Source organism: Pseudopodoces humilis, chromosome 5 (assembly GCF_049639895.1).
Source record: "Pseudopodoces humilis isolate 2021_Gansu_Grassland_sample_001 chromosome 5, ASM4963989v1, whole genome shotgun sequence".
NCBI lineage: Eukaryota > Metazoa > Chordata > Aves > Passeriformes > Paridae > Pseudopodoces > Pseudopodoces humilis.
The window spans coordinates 64,510,750-64,530,164 of NC_142204.1; the positions used below are offsets into that span (position 1 = coordinate 64,510,750).

At 36.9% G+C, this 19,415-nt stretch overlaps 1 protein-coding gene across 2 annotated transcripts in view; it reads right to left on the reverse strand.

The window, feature by feature from the left end:
• Window positions 1–19,415, reverse strand: part of SEMA3A (semaphorin 3A) — a 235,031-nt gene that overhangs the window by 55,907 nt on the left and 159,709 nt on the right. For both annotated transcript variants that reach the window (XM_088054859.1, XM_014255194.2), the window contains 2 exons: window positions 11,016–11,109; window positions 4,075–4,194 (listed from right to left, as the gene is read on the reverse strand). In XM_088054859.1, the coding sequence (XP_087910985.1) occupies window positions 4,075–4,194; window positions 11,016–11,109 (214 nt within the window). The remainder of the gene's footprint in view (window positions 1–4,074; window positions 4,195–11,015; window positions 11,110–19,415) is intronic.

The window sequence follows — 19,415 nt, forward strand, 5'->3', positions numbered from 1 at the left end:
CTTTTAAAATAAATGTTTATGGTTATTCATTTTACAAAATGTTAACAATTTAAGGCCAGATCTCCAGTGCTCAAGTCAGAGAACATGAGAGCAGCTTTAAGCTCTCTCCTTCCACTTTAATCTTCAGTTTGAAAATTGCCTTGGGTGCATTGCCTTTGCATTGCTCAGCATTTGCTCTGGTAGACTGCACTGCCAATTCTGCCTTCTTGCCTCCAGCTATGCCCTCAGCCCCTGCAGGAAGGTGGGGATGGTGTACAGCAAACGCTGCCTGCTGTGCAGCAGGGAACTCCCTGGCACCAGGAGCTGCTCCCACCTGCTCAGGTCTCTACTCATCTATTTTTTTAATTTTTTTTTAACTTCTGCAGCAGTTCATGGAAGCAGGACATGATCCATGCTTCTTCAAAATAACTTTATGCCTCTGAACTATGAGAGGCAACGACACATTTAAAGGGAATCATGTACTTGCTGATAGGCAAGATTTTGTAAGATACATGAGTAACATCAAGGCCGCTGCTCCTTGTAGTAAAGCTGTACAGAAGATTTTTTCCAACTTCAGAATTTTTTTTTTCTGAGAGTTCAAAACAATTCTCGACCCTCACGGGGACTAAGATTGCCAAAGCTTCTTTTGTACAGAGAAAACTCCATGTAAGTACCAGAGGAGCCAGTAATGTCCAACATGCGCATGAACATGGCTTATTACAAAGCATGTGATTCAGTCTGGGGCACTGAATTGCAGCTTTTCATCTCCCAGATGACTTCCCTGGGCACCAGCTTATTTTACTGTGTTTTTGCAAATGCTTCCTTGTCACATCTGGCAACTCTGTATCAATAATTAAATATACACTGCTACAGTGACTGATGTATAGTTCCCTAGCTTCTAGATGAATGCCCTGACAACACGGCTATAGAATCAGTCTCCCTTGTTTTATTTGGCTTGGTGACTGTTTAATTATTTATACAAAATGAAAGCTTTAGAAGCCTGTGAGTGTTTAATATCTCTAAGAGACTTAAGAAGTCTTTAAGAGCTGCTGGTCAGCACCTTCCCTTGGGCTGGGCAGGGTTTTCTTCCCCAAAACATACAATTTCCATAAGAAGGTTGAGAATCTCCAGAATGTGATTGTGTGATCTCTGTAGTAACTCTGTGTTCCTACTTAAATCCCAAAAACTTAATCGCTCTGTGTAATGTTGTTCTACAGTTCAGGGCAAGATAATTTCTGGGAAAAGTTTGCAAACTCCTCACGTCCAACTGTCTTCTCCTCTCCATTTTTGGTACCAAACAGCTGTGTTTTCTGCACCCTGTCAGCTCTGACCTTAGCCTTAGTAAGGAAAAAGAAGTTTAGCTCCTGCTCGGACTGAAGTAAACACTAGTAAGGTCTTAGAACTGGATGCCTCACCACCTAACTATTAAAATCAACAGGGAGGAGAATTTGTCTCTAAGATTGATAAGAACTGTTGTTCTGCAGCTTTCAGTCTACACCCCTTAGAATACTGTTTTTTTCACCTGAGGCTAAATTCACCATAAAAAGCAACTAGGAAAGCAAACCCATCACTACATAAAAATGTCTTTACCAAAAAAACTTATAAAAGTCTGCAAACTTAAGGTTCAAAAGTAGTTTGTATAGATGTTTAAGAAAGCAGTGAACACCTCATTCTTGATTCAGTGTGAGCTTGTTTCATTAAAAGTATATCCACTTTAAAGATGAGTAAACACAGAGCTTCTTTTATAATTTTATTTTAAAATGAAAAATGACAAATTAAAAACAATAATCAACAGACTGGCATGCCTGCAGACTTTCAGACCCAAACTATTATCATTTTTTGAATTTACATGTTAGATTCTGAAATTAGGAGAGCTACGTGGAAAGGCTGCCAGGATCTTATCACTGGAAAATTACCAATAAAGCCTCAGAGCCTCTAATAGGAATGTTGCAGTGCAGATTTTAGGCCAATCTTTCCATAATAGGAAGGTAAATATATTAAGTTGCAGCAGAGAGAGAGATTTCAAAAATGTACTTAGGGATCATTCTGTATTAAATTATGGACAGTTATGAGAATAATTTCTAAAGGTTCCAATTCAACTCTTATCTTGTTTTAAATGAAGTTTGAAACTTTCCATACAGGAATATAGTGCAAGAACTTTACTTAGAAGTAGAATTGGAAATAACCTTCACCTGTGATACAAAGAATGCTGCCTTTCTATTTTTATGCTCATTTTGTAAAATAGTTAAATTCAAGAAAGCTTGAAGTTCATTGGCTCCCCACCTTGCAACAAAGCAGTTGCGGTTTCTGCACCCTGTCAGATGTAATCTTAGTGCTAATTTGGGAAAAGCAGTTCTCACATTTAATGCTGAAAGACTGATAACCGAATCCACAGCGGAATGACACATTTTCAGCAGTGAAGTACGGGGCCTGTGGACAATGGCTTCGTTTTCCCACTGCATAAATCCTCCTGACTCAGCTGCCATTGTGCAAATCTACTGCATAAAAGCCAATTTTGCTTGCATGATTGAGCTTTAAAATGTCATCATGACTATCGTAACAGAAGTTGATGTTGGTCATCTTTAACACATTATTACTCTACCAGGTATCAAGATAGATGGGTATGTCTATAATCCTTCTACTTTACTGTTTCCTGAAGTCCAAAAATATTGTTTACTGTCATAGTAAAATAACCCAGGGAATACAATTTTTGTGTTACTGGGTAAACACAGATTGTAGAACTGAAATGCTGTAGACCTGAATCTGTTCTCTAAACATATAGTAGTCCACATGAATTGCAGCAAAACTAAATTTAACAGGATATACATCAGATTAATAAAGTTATCATATTAAAATAAAGTTGTCATATTAAAATACAGCTCCATACTTGTAATATACACAATTAAATGATACGTGCATCCAGTGTATGCTACAGAGTTAATCCCACTTGCAATAGCATTTTGTGGTTTTAATGATGAGTCAGAGACTACTGTTATGGATTGTATATACAGTTAATGTGATACCCAGTTTGATACTAGAAGGTCTTGACTAGCTAATGACAAGCTGTGTTTTAAAACATACTCTGCTCTTACACATTAAAATTTGTGTTAACAGTTTGCACTAAATAGCAAACCCACATAAGAAAGCCTGAACCTCAGCAGAGACATAAATAATATGGCTGGGAGCAAAAAATGTCTAAGAATAAAATAATTTGTGAATTCAAAAACAGGAGTGTAGGTGCAAGCAGTATATACAGCAAAAGCAGAGCTAGTTAACTCTTAAAAAATTTAAATTTAAATTAACTCAGCAAATACAGTTAGTATTATTTAATTCAAATGTCAGCTTTTTCAGACAATGAATTCTCATTTCCAAAATGTTCATATCCTCATATAGCTAAAGCCAAGTGTAATTCAGTTTCAGCTATTGGAAATTTGAATTTCACTAGAACTTGGATAGAGTACTCAGATGTATTCTAAAGTATTTTGGTACATGAAGCCAAAATCAGATTGTCTCTGAAACTATCTTTCCTTCCTCAGACATGCAAATAAACCACAGGCTAGATTACTAATATCCATACAATAATGTAAGCTATTGTGCCTTGCTAAATTATTGGATATTTTGAAACCAAATAACTTGGAATCCCCAGGACCCTTTTCTCTTTTTCCAAACTCTTGACAACTTTGGCTTGCTCATGAAGTTCTGCTGGTTGACTTTCTGCTGGCTGTGGCCAGTGTCCCCTTCAACCCAACAAAAATTAAACTTTGTACAAGGCACATCCTGTCCAAGGCTCTGGAGCTACTTTGTGTTCATGTGTGGCTGATGCCTCAAGCCTTGAGCTTCTGTCCAACTTGCATGACTGTGCTGCTCATAGTGTCTGTGTGTGTTTTAAATTTAATCACACTCCACAAATCTCAGTGTAATTAAACCAAAAATGCTTCTTTATAAATCACTTTTGATTAGTTTAACTGGTTTAAGACAGAATTCTGCTCCAAATAAAAGAGGAGTGTATATGTCACAGATGTTGCTGGAATGGAGCTGTGTGCTAGTCTTTAATGGCTGGATGAGTGTAACCAGAGAAATGTACATTTTACATACCATTTAGCCACCGGGAGTCGTGCTGCTCTGTTCTGATGGGATGGTGATGCCCCAGAGTTCGGAAAATGGCGAAGTCCCTGCCCATAAAGTCTGCTGCTGTGCCAGAGTACAGCTCTCCATCTGTGGGAGGACATAATTATAAGCAACATTCCTCAATTTTCCAGTCATTGTAAGTCAGAGAAAGCTGTCATATGTTCATATTTCACTAATAGGGATAATGAGGAAATTACAAAACAACAAGCCATATGCAACGTATTGTCATTAAAAATAGAGATTAAACCAAATTTCTCACTGCAGAGCTTAATTGTAACCTCTTGAAAATGAGCTGTATCTGCTGACTGCTGGTGCACTTTGCCAAAATATGTCTGAATTCTTAGGCTGGAACAGTGACAACCAGTGCACCTACCCTGGCAGGCGGGAGTAATCAGCCACAGAAAACCTACCTAAATGTGAAATTTCCCTGTTTAGAACAGGAGTTTGGTCTGGAGACCTCCAGAGGTTCCTTCTAACCTCCTAGGTTTATGTGACTCTGGGAACTGAAGAGTCCAGCTCAGTCACTTTTGGTTCAGAAAGTCCTTAGGTCCCTTCAATTTTTCCTATATAAATGATGTGGTTGTTACTTTGGTTGGTTTGAGGGGTTTTTTGGTTTTGTTTTGGGTTCTTGTTTTGGGATCTGTTGTTGGTGGATGTTCTGTTGTTGTTGCAGTTTTGTTTTGGTTTTTTACTCTTTTTTTCTGAGTGGATCCTCAGAAAACAGGATATTTTACAGGAAAAACAGAACATCCTTTCTCCTTTGGCCACCTTTGTAACTGTGGTACTGGCAAAGGGCAACAGCTAAGGGAGAGAATAAACGAGATCATCCCTTGCTACTTTGACCCCCATGCATTTCACAGGGAACAACTGAACTAAAAATTGACCATAAAAAATGATACTTCAGCCCCTAAATGGCACATACACAGCCCAGCTCGTCCCTTCTCAGCCAGCTAGAAGAGCCACAGAGGAGACAGAGAGGGGGGAGAGAGAGAGACTGTCTAAATTCTAAGGAGCAGGTCAAGTTAAATACCTGCCAGCCAGTAGAGAGTGTAATAATAATAAGGACATTGTGATGAGACCCACAGAAAAGAACCAGAGATCAAAGTACAACACATATCTTTCTGACATTAATTTAGAGCTTGTCCATGAAATCACTCTGAATCAAAAATGCTAAAAATGCATTTTTAGGACTGTGTTCTACCTCGGTATGTGAAATGAGATAACCTACCCTATACTGTTAAAATGGAATTAAAAAGCATTATTCCTTCCAACTCCTTTTTTCAAGCTACCCATATTACATGGATCCCTTGTGAAAAAGACAAGTTTGAGGATAAAATAACTCTTTCTTTAGGTAAGATAATACACTTTTTCATGGTCATGATGAACACCACCATATCCTCATTTTAAAACACCCTTTTAGGAAGAAGTTTATAATTTTCATGGCAATTTTAGGTATTTCCATGGTGGGACAACCAGATGCAAGCATGTCTATTGGATATCACTGGCATCTTTTCCCTGAACACTGACACCATGAAATCCCTGACTGAACCTACAGTGGCTCTCAACCATATGGTAGTCATGAAAGTCAGGAAGGGTGAAAACATGATAGCGGAAAGGCGTGGAATTGAATGAATTTACAGCAGAGATTAGAAGCAAATAGACCAGTCATGCCCAGCAGGAGGTGTAATCAGAAGGGAAACAGAACAGCATATCATTAATTAACAATTTACCATTCTTCTATGTAATTTTCAACTTTTTTGGAAGGGGAGACAATCAATTATAGTGATTATTATGTACAGAGTATGCAGCTGAGATTTTAAAGATCATAAAACCTTTTTGCCTGTGAAAAGGGCTTTGATGCTATGCTTAACCTTTCTTTAACCTTATCTTCATTTTCTTGTCTTTCAATCCCTAGTGACTTCTGATAAATCAATAGAAATCAAAGGGGAAAGGAAAAACCAACACGGCCTATTTTTCTTCTTAGTTATCAACAGATCTAAAGGTCAGCCAGTCAAGAAAAATCTATATTTAATACTATATTGCTAAAATTAAACCAAATCCAGTTTGAAAACTAATTAAAATTATATAATTGAAATATTTAGAATTTTAAGTTTTTTTGACACTTCTGTTTCTAACTTGATATATAAACACCACTGGAAATTAACATATTTTCCAGGCTGGACTCAGCTCAACTCAAGAGGACACTACAAGGCTCTTGTGGCTGATACTTTTTCTTCAGTGGTTACAGGATAAAAGTTTTGCCAATAACTGGCTTCAGCATGTTTCAAATGAGGAAGGGTCTGTAGAAAACTGTCTGACCTTTCTATCATCCCTACTACAGCCCCTCCAAGTTTTAGTATACTTAGACCAGTGCCTGCAGTTTGAGCAGATCTGCTGTAGTCATGCAAAAAGGAGATTTTGACTTCTTCCAGACAGAAATACCAAGAAATACCATTTATTTTTGTTAGGCTTTAGATAATTTTTGCAAAATTCAGGGTGAGCCTCAAGTCATCTCCCAGATGTGCACATCCTTTAAGTTAGTACCATGCAAAAGCTATATGAAGATTTTGCCTCCTGTCTAGATAGAAGTACATTCATCTTTATTTCCCTGTGCATACCTTCTTTTGGACTGAAATTTACTCATGGGTAATCTAGAAAATGATTCTTTAATGTCATGGATAGTCTTCACTGTGTTATTTCTGTGTCAGCAGTTTTAAAAGAAGTTTTACAAACTTCAAGAAGAAAGTGGAAATTAAGAGTTTGAAAACTGACAAACATTTATCAAAAGGAAAAAAAAGAAAAAAAAAGAAAAAATAGTTACTTTGTATTTCCAGCCCAGCAGGACAAAGGAATGACTGTCCAGAACTAAAGGATGGCCTTCAGTTGTTTGCACAGGTAAAAGTATGTTTTGGACAAAAAAACACCTATTGTAAAGGAGCAGCATGCTGACAAACAAATGTAAACAGAAATACATATATTGACTTTACTAAATAAATAGGCAATAATTAAAGTCCATAGTAATGCTGATTTTTGGAGGGGAGGAAGCATTTTTGTCTGTACTGTACATAAACAGCACAGAACTCTAAACAACTCCCCAAGGTCATCAGATACAAAGATACTGAAAAATAAGGAATATGCATTTATTTGGTAAATTCTTTCTATTCAGCTTTTAAATAAGTTGGCACTCTGAAAGACAATAATTTGTAGGGAGTAAAGAACTGTAAATTTTCCTTCTGAAGTAGTAAGGAAGTTGAACAAATGAGGAATACAGGCAAAACCAAGCCCTGAATGTCACAATTACTCTCAATTGTAAACGGGCTCACAAATGAAATCCATCCATGGTTAAAAGGTTCATTCACTAAAGTTAAGGTTTTCAGACATAAGGGTGGTTTGACTTCACTTCTTTTGAAGTCAATAACTAAAACTTACCAGAAAGTTACAGTAATTTCAAAATCTTGAGCCTCATATGTACTTACTAATTAATTTCTAAGAAATGGAGTACTATTAATAAATAAGTTATATATATATAATAAATGAAGTACTTAACTGGTGAAAAGCCACTGTTGTTTAGATCATATTAATACATATTTGGGAGCATTAAGTCACCTAAACTGGTTTTTAACGTTGAAAAATTAAAGACTTGTTCAATTCTAAAAAGAATGGTGAATTGTAAAAAAAAAAAAAAATAAAATAAAATAATGAGACAGAGAAGCATAAAAAGCTTTGAGGATTCTGGATAAAGCTTTTGAAAATCCCAGATTGTCATTTCCCTAAATAAACTGATACTGGGACAATGCTGCATCCTTCTTCTCTGAAGGTTTTTAATTATTTTATTTTTTTTTCGATTATCCCAATAAAATTCTTCTAGTCTAACACATTCAGTGATATTTTCTCCTGTGATTATATTCCTTGGAAACCATGCTGCTTCTCATTTTCCTCCTGCACTGGAATACTCATGAGTGGTGCCCAGGGATTTCTTGGTCTCTACATTTCATGCATTAGCCCACTCAGATGGAGACTGTTTAGTTTGCAGCACATAGGTGGGAGTGGCTGCACAGTGTCTTACATTACAGAACCAGCTGTATCATGTTCCCAGCTGGCATGTACTTCAGAGTAGGGTAGCAGTAACCAACTCTAATGAACAACTGTTAATAATGAAAAAATGTTTGCAGGTGAATGGAACAAGGAATGTATACTGGAAAAATATCAGAACAATTTAATGAAGATGAACTGTTTATTTTCATTTCGCTTTAGTGTGGGTGTATTTTTTTCATATATTATTGATTTTTTTAGGAGAGAGGGAAAACTGAAGAAGATCCTTTTTACACTGGTAAGAGTTTGTTTCACCTGAAATCTAGAATAGGCCTCCTGGGTACTAATGACTATTAAAGACTAGAAGTTAATTTTTGCACATTAACCTTCATATTTTGCCCAAATTACTACATTTCACTTACCTAAAATTTGCTTCCTAGTTATGGTGTCAAAAACATTCTCTTTCCACACTTTGCAAAATATCTGTTTAGTGTTTCTGATGAAGAAGAGGGATAATGCTTCCCTCCTGTATGCAACCATCTAAATTACACTTCTCAGCTTTTTTTTTTTTTTTTAATTTTCCTGATAGTTACTTTGAATTACTAATTATAACATTGCATTTTAATGAATGCTGGGGAATTCTTTTACATAGTTGCCCTCTTAAATCTTAGATAAACCATGGTCACTCACAGGACAAATACTCTGTCACGTGAAGGGCCAGGAGTAGCTGAGTTACAGCTCAGCCCAGGAGGAGAGAAGCAGCAGTGTTTGGTGTTTCCATGGCTTTGGTGTGACACTTCTGTGGTTAAGAGGCTGCTCTGGCCTTCATGCCCACACTCACTGCTTCACTCTTGTGATCCCTGCTTTGGAGAGCAGCTGGACCAAAGCTCTCCATGCAGTCATTGCTTGGCCAGCTCATCCCCTGTTCCTCAACTCTTTTGGGGGGAGGACATTATTTTGCCTTGGGTCATCATTTTACCATAAAGAACAAGGATTTTTTTGCCAAAGAGAAGTTATTTTTAAGCAAAGAACCAGTGGTGAATTTGGCATCCACCCTCTGAAATACACACTCTGCAATATGCACTCTGCAGAAAAGGGTTGAAGTAAATGCAACATCACAATCAGTAACGCAGCGTGGCTGTGAGGCAACTATAAAGAGGCAAAGAAAGAAGGCTGCTGGTGTTCAGGAGACAGGAATGCTAATTTTAGCTTCACCCTGAGTTTTGTGTAAGTGACTGAAGTATAAATTAGTCACCAGCTTTGAATGCTCAATTTGCATCATTTTCTATTGTATTATTACACCCAGTGGCTCTAACTGAGGCCTGATTCAAAACAAATGATCATGTTCAGTCTATTATTTATTAGAAGGAAATACACATGGAGTCAAAATTATAGAGGCAGGAAGTGGGCTCAAGAAAGCAAAAATCTTTTAAAGACATGAAATCTAAGCCAAGGGAAGTAAGATAATCATATATATGATGGACAGAGTGGAAAAAAAAAAGGAATGTGGAAAGCTAGACACTGTTGACTTTGTGCAGTCGCATACCTGGTATACCATGTAATACTGGCCTGTCATCATTCTCTTCTTTATTGTATATTAAAAAAATAGTAAAGCTATTCGCTTGAGAGTAGCTCTGCCACAAATTCAAGTTGCTCCAGGCACTAATTTATACACTGGCCTTTTACACACACTCCTTTTTCCCTTTTTGTTTGTACAGGGTACAAGTTGGAGCAAGATGCAGATGTCTTTCCTGTTTTTCCTGTTAAAAAGTGTGTGTCCCCAGGTTAGTTCATCACCTGGGATCATTATGGGCCCCTAAGATCAGGAAATGAGGCACACTTAGGACTAAATTTTTGTTGCTGTCTATTTTGAATAGCTTAATTTTTAAATACAATGTAAATAGAATAAGGGCAGACGGTAGGCAAGGCCCTAGGCAAACAATATGGACAAAGGACTGAAAAAAACAATGTATCTCGTTATCTGTCATTTCCTGAAGACTTCTGAGAAGAGAATCTCCAATTTTCTGAAACTATTGTTGGATTTGAAGTTGTAATAAATTACCAGAAAATTACATGGAAGGATGTTAAAGATAAGGTGGCTACACCTAGGCAGAGGAGTAGAGAAAGAAGAATCTGTGTCCCCTTATTTAGTCTCACAAAACATCTTTTTGCCTTAGTTGTGAAGGTGAAGTAATAACAACGAACATATCTAATTTAATTAGATAAGTTAAATCAATTAGAAAAATTAAATCAATTGCATTAGTTCAATTAGATTGACACAGTCCAGTTGCTCCATATTTACATATTTCATGAAATGAAGTATTACCAATTCAAAAACACTTAATTTATTTAAATATTTTCCTTCTGGTCAGGAATTTAATTTTATTTACTGTCAGATGGACAGATTCTTCAGCTGAAACATCACCTTAGGGCCCAGACCTGTGTCTGTTCATTGATCTCCAGCTCCCACGCAAGGTAAAGCTGGGTGACAGACATTCCTTGGCAGAAAAACTGATGTAAGGAGTTATTGATTCCTGCTCTAACTTAGCTCTCAGTTGAGCTTGTGTGACCACCAGTGTGGCCAGCCTGTGAACCAGGTGATTAAAATGCCTCCACCAAGATGTGAGGAAGAAAAACACTTAGCAGAATCAAGGTCCTGCATGGATATAAAGCAGCTCTTGTGATACCTGAAACTTGGTTTACATCCCAGGACACTTGGCTCACCTATATTAAAAGTAAACCAGAATTACCTTAACCTGGAAATAAATTGCATAAAACAAATGCCTATCATAAGGTGCTGCAAGGAGGAAAAAAAAGCAGAAAACTGGCAAATTATTTACAGAGAATGCACATCTTGTTGAACTTGTGTCACCTACCTACTAAAAGTGAAGCTGTCAGCAGTTTGGGATCATAAGGGCTTTTCCCCCGCCCATTTTCAAAATGTGATTCTTCCATTCTAAAAATGTTGTCCTGTGAAGCAAAAAAAAAAAAAAAAGAAAAAGAAAAAAAAAAGAAGGAAAAAGCATAATTATTTGATGAAAGAACACTAAGAAGTAATTTGAACTAAAAAGAGTGCAATGTATGTGAGTCATAGTGGGGTTTGTGGCTTCAGGGAAGTCAAATTGCACTGGGTGAGGATCTGGTAAAAACACCCATCTCCTGATCAATATGTGCTGAATGCTGGTCAAAGGCAAAAATACACATAAACAGCTTCTGTCTCTTCTGTTCCACTGCACATATCATTTATTGTCATATTAATTTTCATGGCTTTGCTAAATTATTTTTACTTTCACTGAGAACACATCTGAGTAATAGTAACTGAAGAACAGGAATTTGAAACTTCTATCTGAGAAAAAGATAAAATCTATTTTTTACTATTATTTTCTGAAATGTGCCACCACTTTAAATTAGTACATAATAATATGCTAAATTCTGCTTTTCTTAGCCTGCGTATTAGTGACTTACTATTTTATATACATCCTCAAATTCAATTTCAACTGCCTCAGGAAAGCATTATTTTTTTTTATTATTATTATTATTATTATTATTATTACTACTACTACTACTACTATTCAGTACCTTGCGATGAAACTTTTAAAATATGCAGGCAGAGGGCAAATCATAGGGGAATATAAACTAAGATTAAAAAGGGCCTCAGTAAACACCAAGTGAAATGAAGGTAAATAAATCCAAAGCAACGGGCTTTTCAGTGCATTAATTACTTTAATTTTAACTGGGGGACCAAGTCTGCCAATCAATTTGAATAGTATATTTATCTTATGTTTTGCTCTGAGGATAAAACCAGAAGAATAGATGCTTTTTGAACAGAAGTCTTCAACATCCACAGAGGACTTGTGAAGACCTCAGCAAAACCTGGCATTTCCACTTCCCACCTGCACTGTGGCTAATTTGCACTGACACCTAATTAAGTCAAGGAACCCCAAAGAGAAGAGATCAACCTCCACCTTGGAAGCAGCATCCTCCTTGGCACCCTTGCCTTCCCTATACTGCTCATCCATACTGAAGCCAGGCAAGGGTGAGGGTAGTGACCAGGCATACCTCCAAATGGTGTTATTTTAAACCCACTGTGTCCATGATTCTCTAAGTCACAGGCTACAGATTTTATTACAGGCTTGTTCAATTACATCACACCAGCACATATTTCTATGTACTTATTACATATTTTCAAAAAAAAAAGTGAGGTGGATTTCACATTTCCTTCCATTCACTGAAGAAAAAGATGAAGGGAGAATAAACTGTTAGGAGGATAGTCATCCATGGCTTACTGCGCTGTAAGATAAAAAGGTTGGACACTGCTTTGTGAAGCTTGATCCCCGAAGTCAGACTCAATCTCCTAAAGCATGTTCTTGTACGTGTAGCCTGCCTGATTATGTTTATATAGTCATCCTGTATCTGTGCTATTTGACACAGTACTACATTTCTCTCTTTCTTCTTGTCTTTCTTTCTGGCTCTTAATAACCCAGGCACATTCCTTGCTTCTCTCCAGTCTTCTGACTTTGCTCTTTCTAAGCAGAGATGAATAAATAATCAAACAGAAAAACATTTCTGGAATTCTACTGTAGGATCCATATCTAGATCTTGAATAATAAATAAAAGTAGTAAACTGATGAGAAAGCTAAACCTCAACTGCAATAATAGAAGATGGCACTAATGCTACAAGCTGTTACTGAAAAATGTTATTATCAATCTACATTTTCTTGGCGTTTCTTCTTAGTAGATGACAAGTGCTCAACCAGCACACCAAGGGATATCTGATAAGGCTACAGAGTCAGTGGCATGACAGTTAAAGCAGAATATATTCCCAAAATAATCCCATGTGTCATTGTAAGACAAATAGGAAACAGATGTGGAAAGTGATTTGGTGTAGGAGGATCTGATTTTTGACTGTATTCTTCTGTTTTATGTCACTGTAACTCTACTGATATTGGTGTGTAGAAGACAAGAACAAGTGGAGACCCAGGTCAACGTAAGTCAGAGGTGATCAACCCTTCTCTTTGTGCTTGTGGAATAAAAATTTGAAGTAAGATGCCTGAAAGGGAAATCCCACAGTGTTTTCGCATTTCAGTTAAAAAGCAATGAAGAGACATGTACTGTAAGTTTCCAAATTTATGGGTGAGTAATAATGACAATAAATACATCCCTGTTAAGTGCCAAATAAATGTATCATGGATTGTCTGAGGCCCCAAGCAGTTCTGATAAACATGCTGTGGGAAGTCTAACCTGTCACGAACAGGGCAACTTGCCCAAACAGCTTTTTGGGTGCTGAAATCAAACTACCTCTATCCACAAACCAACAGAACATACAGGCAACAGAAGAATAAACTCTTTTCTACATACCACCCACCATTTTAAAAGCCTAGAAAGCAATATGACTTGTCATAGGTATTTGATCACACAAGTCATTTGTCTACAGCATTTCCACCCAAATTTAATCAGTCTGCCTGGAGATAGCAAAGAACAAGGCTCTGCTCAGAGATTTAGGGGGTCATCGGTCTATGTGAGTGTGGCCCTCCTTTGCACAGTACAGACAAGAGCTGTCAGATGGAAAGAATGCACATTGTTTTCAGAAAAATTCTGATCAGTTAATAATTTTGCTGCTTCTTGAGTTTTGCAGTTAATTGAATACAAAGAATGGTACTGCAGTGAGTCAGCAAATGCCTGAGCCATAGACAGCAAAACCCCCTCTTTATTAAACAAATGCTCAATGTTGCAAAGTTTTATGAGGGCTATTACAGAATCAAGGGCAGGAATTCATGACAAAGCAAGATTTCCAGGTGGGAGAAAAGTTTCTAGAAATGCAAAAAGAAGAAAGAAAAAAAATTCAATGAAAGGCCTTTATAACTCAACAATTAGTCCAATTTATTGTTTAAACCCTTTCATTAGTTTCACTGGCAGCCCAAAAGGACATTACAATGTACTTCAAATTTTTTTAAAGATCCTTGTAGCTAAAAACCTTGCTGTAGCATGTTTTATGAGTTATTAAAGACTAAGTTTATATCTCATTGATGCTTCTGTATAATCCATAGTAAAACTACTGAAAATGAGTTTCTTTAGGTCTTGAAATTCCACAAACCCATAAAGACAACTGACGGCTGGCTCATGGCATGACACGAAATTGTTTCACCTAGTAAATGCCTTGCAGAGTAGGAGATAATGCTTCTGGCTCCTTAAAACATATGTTTTCCTGTAGCAGATAGTGTGATAGATGGTAAGATTTAGACAAAAAGGACTACAGTTCAGTCCTAGAAATGAAAGAAAAAAATTTTGTGATTCCCGATGATCTGCCACTTCCAGGCTCCACAGACTCGCTTTCAAACAGCTGAAATACGACTGAAACAATGTGTCACATCATGACACTGAGTGGTGACAAGACATTGCTATCTGACTAGACATTTCACATCTTGTTATTGAATAGCTCCACTCAGCCAGTGAGCCAATAAAATGCAATGCTATATATATGTAAACATAACAACTCTATACCTATTTAAACACACATATACATATATTTATACCCAGTATGATAACTTCTTAAACAATTTTTTTGTATGTCTGCCTGGACCTAGCCCATCCAGTACTGTCTCAACATAACAAAGATAAGGAAGATGAAAACTTAAATTAGCTGCTGCTGGTAAATATACGTTTTATTTCCCAGTTTAGTACTACTGCCTTGCAGGTGAACATGTGGCCAGTGAGGAAGCAATACATACCATCCTAAGCCTGGACAGCGCTGACTGCTGAATTTCAGGGGGATTTTTTCCTGAATTTTTTCTGGCAGTTCTCACAGAAATCATCCCAGAACTGCAGAGGCTAATGCAGTGAAACCACTGCTGGTCAATAATGAATAAATGCAGTGAAAGCAAATGATCTGAAGAAACTTTGTTGATGGATTGTGTACAGCTACTATGGAGTTACTACTGGTTTAAATTATCAGGCATGGAATGACAGCAGTGAAGCTCCCCAGCCATTCTAGAGCAATGGAATGAACTCATATCCTTACTCTTGTAACCTCCAAACCATAAATAGAAAGGAGCACATCTCCAGGGTATCTTTCAGGGACTAACTGATTTCCACAAGAAACTGCTGAACAAAGAATTGAACATGCAATGCACCAAGAGCCTCAGGAACTACCCCAATCTTTGTTTAATGAAAAGGTAGAGTTGGCCACAGCTGTGAGAATTTTTGATGTTGCTATTCCCCTCACTATTTACACAGACTCTGTTGTGCTATGATGAAGTATTTCATAAAAAACCCTGATCAACAAAAAAAAACCAAACAAACTACAAACCCCAAAAGTAACACCCCAATCCAAAACCCCAGAAAAAAGAAGACCGAAAGATTTCCAGGGTGCCTGGAGTATAAAAATGTATTCATTGTGTACTGGAGAACTTTAAATCATGTGGCAATGTCTCTTAACTTAGTAAGAAGTTGCTGGCATGAAAATATTTTGTTCTCTTTATTATTCAGTATTGGAAAGTACAAAAGGCAAAGCTCCACTTCCCACTCAAGGGAAATACTTTGAGACTTGTTAAGGTTTGGATTTACCCCTTCTACACAGAGGCACATTAGTTGGGGTGGCTGAGTTTGCTGCCCTGCTCACAGCAGAAGGCTACAGGTTCCTCTGAATGAGGAGTCAGAGCAGCTCAGAACTGCAGTTCCCGAGGGCAAGATCTCATCACTGACCACAGAGGAACCTTCATATGAATTTAGGTCTGAGCTAAGAATCTTTCTGAAATGAACACTGCAGAGGCAGCTGGTTGGAGACACCTGACTTTGCAACAGAGAAATTTGATGATTTTGCTCTTTTTTTTTTTTTTTCTCTTTTTTTTTTCCTCTTTTCTCCTGTCTTCCAGTATGCTCATATCAGTGAATTTTTGATTCGCCTCTTGCCCATACAACTTTCCGTGCACACATTTTATAACTACATCAAGGCTATTTCTCAATAGAGAGTCTTTTGAGTAAATTTCACTCTGTGAGAATTGATTTATTTATGAATTATGTTACTTTTCAAGAATAATTTTAAGTGAAACAACTGTGCAGGATATGGCTATGTTGTTATTGTTATTATATTTCCTATTTCACACTTAATCTATTGAGTCATGAAAGCTGTAAAATGTGAGGACTTAGGTTTCAGGTTTGGGAATCATGCTGTTACAGAACTTTTAATGAGAAACTTTTATTAAATTTATCCCCATGGAATGCTATATTTTTAAAAAAGTGCAAGTGCAAATAAATATAATGTGAGAAATTATGCAAAAAATACAAATATTAAAACAAATGTAAATGTTGAGGCAAGTGGTAACCATTAGGGAAATAGGTGAAAAGTGACTGAAGCAATAATGCCACTGCTTTAAATCATTAATTATTAGAAGAAAAAAAAAGAAAAAAGAAAAAAGAAAATAGAAAAGAAAAAAAAAGAAAAAAGAAACAAAGAAATTAAAAAGAAAAAGAAAAAAGAAATGCACACAGTGGCTTCTGACTTTTAGTCTTCAGCTCCATGTACTATAGGGTTTTACCTGCACACATCTGGAGGACACTGGGCTCTGCAACACCTTTTTTACATTTTGTTTTTCCAACTTGAGGCTTAGTGGAATTGAGTTATGAAAATCAGTTTTAAAATCCTATGGGAAATCACTCTAAGTGACAGATCTTTAGTGAAATGGTGTTCCCAAAGAAAGGACTCCAGCTTCTGTAGGACCTGGAACTGAAACTTTCTGGGGTGGCTGTGCTGTGCTGTGCCAAAGGGCAAAGAGAAGGAACTTTGTTGAGGAGCATTTACCTGCAAAACTATCATGAGATATGAAGATCTGCCCACCTCTCCGTGCCTCCCTCAGGCAGTTTGCTCAGTTTCCTGATCACTCCAAGACCTCTCAAACAGTCTCTGCATTGACCTGTGTCCTTCAGACTCAAGAAATCTTCTTTTCCCTATACTTGTAGATATTTACTGACATTTTGGTGCCTGCAAATCTTAGTTTTGATATCAAGATAAGAGAGCTGTTGTGATGATGAGCAGCTCCATGCTTCATTTCTGTAGATTAATGAAAGAAAAACAGGGCTCTTGGTTCACGTTTCTTCTTTTATCCCTCTACGTTGCTTCTACTGGAAAGTTCTTCTATCTACTGATCTTCAGAAGGTGCCTTAAAATGCAGTAGAGACAATTCTGGAAAGCACAAGTTTTGACAATCTGACTCCTTAGGCTGAATTTGGACAACTCACCCTCTCAATAACTGTCTTTCAGTCAATTATCAAACACACCACATTGCTTTCTTCTGAAATTAAATCTATCAATATTTATTAATTTACCATACACCTTTGCTAAAAGGAAAATTCTTTCTATCTATCTATCTATCTATCTATCTATCTATCTATCTATCTATCTATCCATCTATCCATCCATCCATCCATCCATCTAATTATAATCCAATTAATTTAATTAAATGGAAAACAGCCAACTGGGCTGTTCAGGAACAGCTGGTTTAATCTATTCATTATTCCTAGCTCATGATCAGTATGTGCTTCTGATTGGGAGAGAAACCAAGTGTCAGTGTCAAATGGTGAAGACTTGTTCACACCTGAACATACTAGTCTGCATACTAATATTGGTATTTATATGAATAATAGCCTCTTTTAAATCACTGTGCAACATATGTAAATAAAAGGAGGGCAGGCACAGTCAAGCTGAGCAGCTGTTCAAAAAAGATACATATGTTTGTGATATTTCACTAGCTAAATTCACCAGACTTACCTGACTTTCATGCAACAGCTTTCTGGGTTTGGTTTTGTTTTTCCCTGTTGATGTCATTTACCTATTTGCACCAGTTTTAAAGATCTGCCTATTTTGGATAATGTGTTCTAATTCTACAGCAAATAAATGAGCAGACATGAGTTTCATTGTCATGTCATTGTATTGTTCATTGCTTTAGAAATTCTTGCAAGTATGGAGTGATTAGAAAAAGAAAACAATTCAAAACAAACATAAATGACATGTTAACCTTGACTGATTAGTAAAGACACCAAAAATGTCATCCCAATGGCATACCAGACACTAGATACCATCAAGGATATTGAACAATTCTCAGAGGACACTGAGAATTAGAATGCCTTTGTATTGCAACTTTCTGGGTTGTCAAGTGTAATACATCACCTAAGATGACTGTCTGGCTCATATAGGATGACCTCTGGAAATATAACCACCATACAATGACTGTCTGTTCTAGTCAAATTATTAAGTAGTCTGCATATGTAAGAAATAAGATATAAAAAACTAAAACCAGTACACGTAACTGAACTACATAACCTAAAAGTCTCCATTCTTTAAGTACTCTTATTCTTACCTCCAGCATATTTTCCATTAAAAACATTTGGAACAGATTCTAATTGCTTTAGCAGATTCTACTATTATGTTAAATATATTATTGGGCCATACTCTATTACATGATTGCACAAGTTTTCTATGGTTATTTTTAGCATTCAAGACCACTTCTTTCCCCCTTTGTCTTCTGGATTTCCTGTATGTTATTAGACTGTGGTGAGGTCAGGCATCAGAGGAAATAACAGCAGTGCTGACTCCTGGACCCAATGTTTTATAAATTACTGAGCATCAGTGATGTAATGGCAATAAATCTAACCCAGCCTCAGTCTTGTGTCCCGTTGTAAATAAATGAAGTTAGCAAAGGTGTTATTTTATTCAAGAGCCTTCCTGATGAGGACAAAAATATTTCCCCCAGGGGATTGTTTGTAAAATTGCTTCTGTAATTAGGGTGCTGTTTAACAAGAGAAGAGTTCTCCAGTTTTCTTGGGGAACTTTCATGTCTGAGTCAAGGATATCTTATTTACAACACAAAAACAACTGCAAATTGGGGAAGCAACATCCAGAAAGGACTTAGTAAAGTGGCATTAACATATAAGCATATGGCCAAGATTTTCTAATTTCCCAAGTGATTTTGCACACTCACAAGTTAGGCACCCAATTTAAAACTTGCTCAAGGGCTCTGATTTTCAGCAAATACTTTCTTGGGCAATTTAAAATTCTGATACTTGGAGCTGTTAGTCACTTCTGAAAATGAAGGCATATGTCTGCACTGCTTTTTATCCTATCTGCCTTTTAATTCCCAGGAAGAAGTTGTCTCTAATATGAACACATGACCTAAATTAAAAGCTTCAAAAATCTGACTCTAAATGAGTGACAGAGTAAGGAGCTAGGCTAGAAAAATACAATTGATTCCTTCTCCCTAAAATAAGACCTTGTGAGCATACTT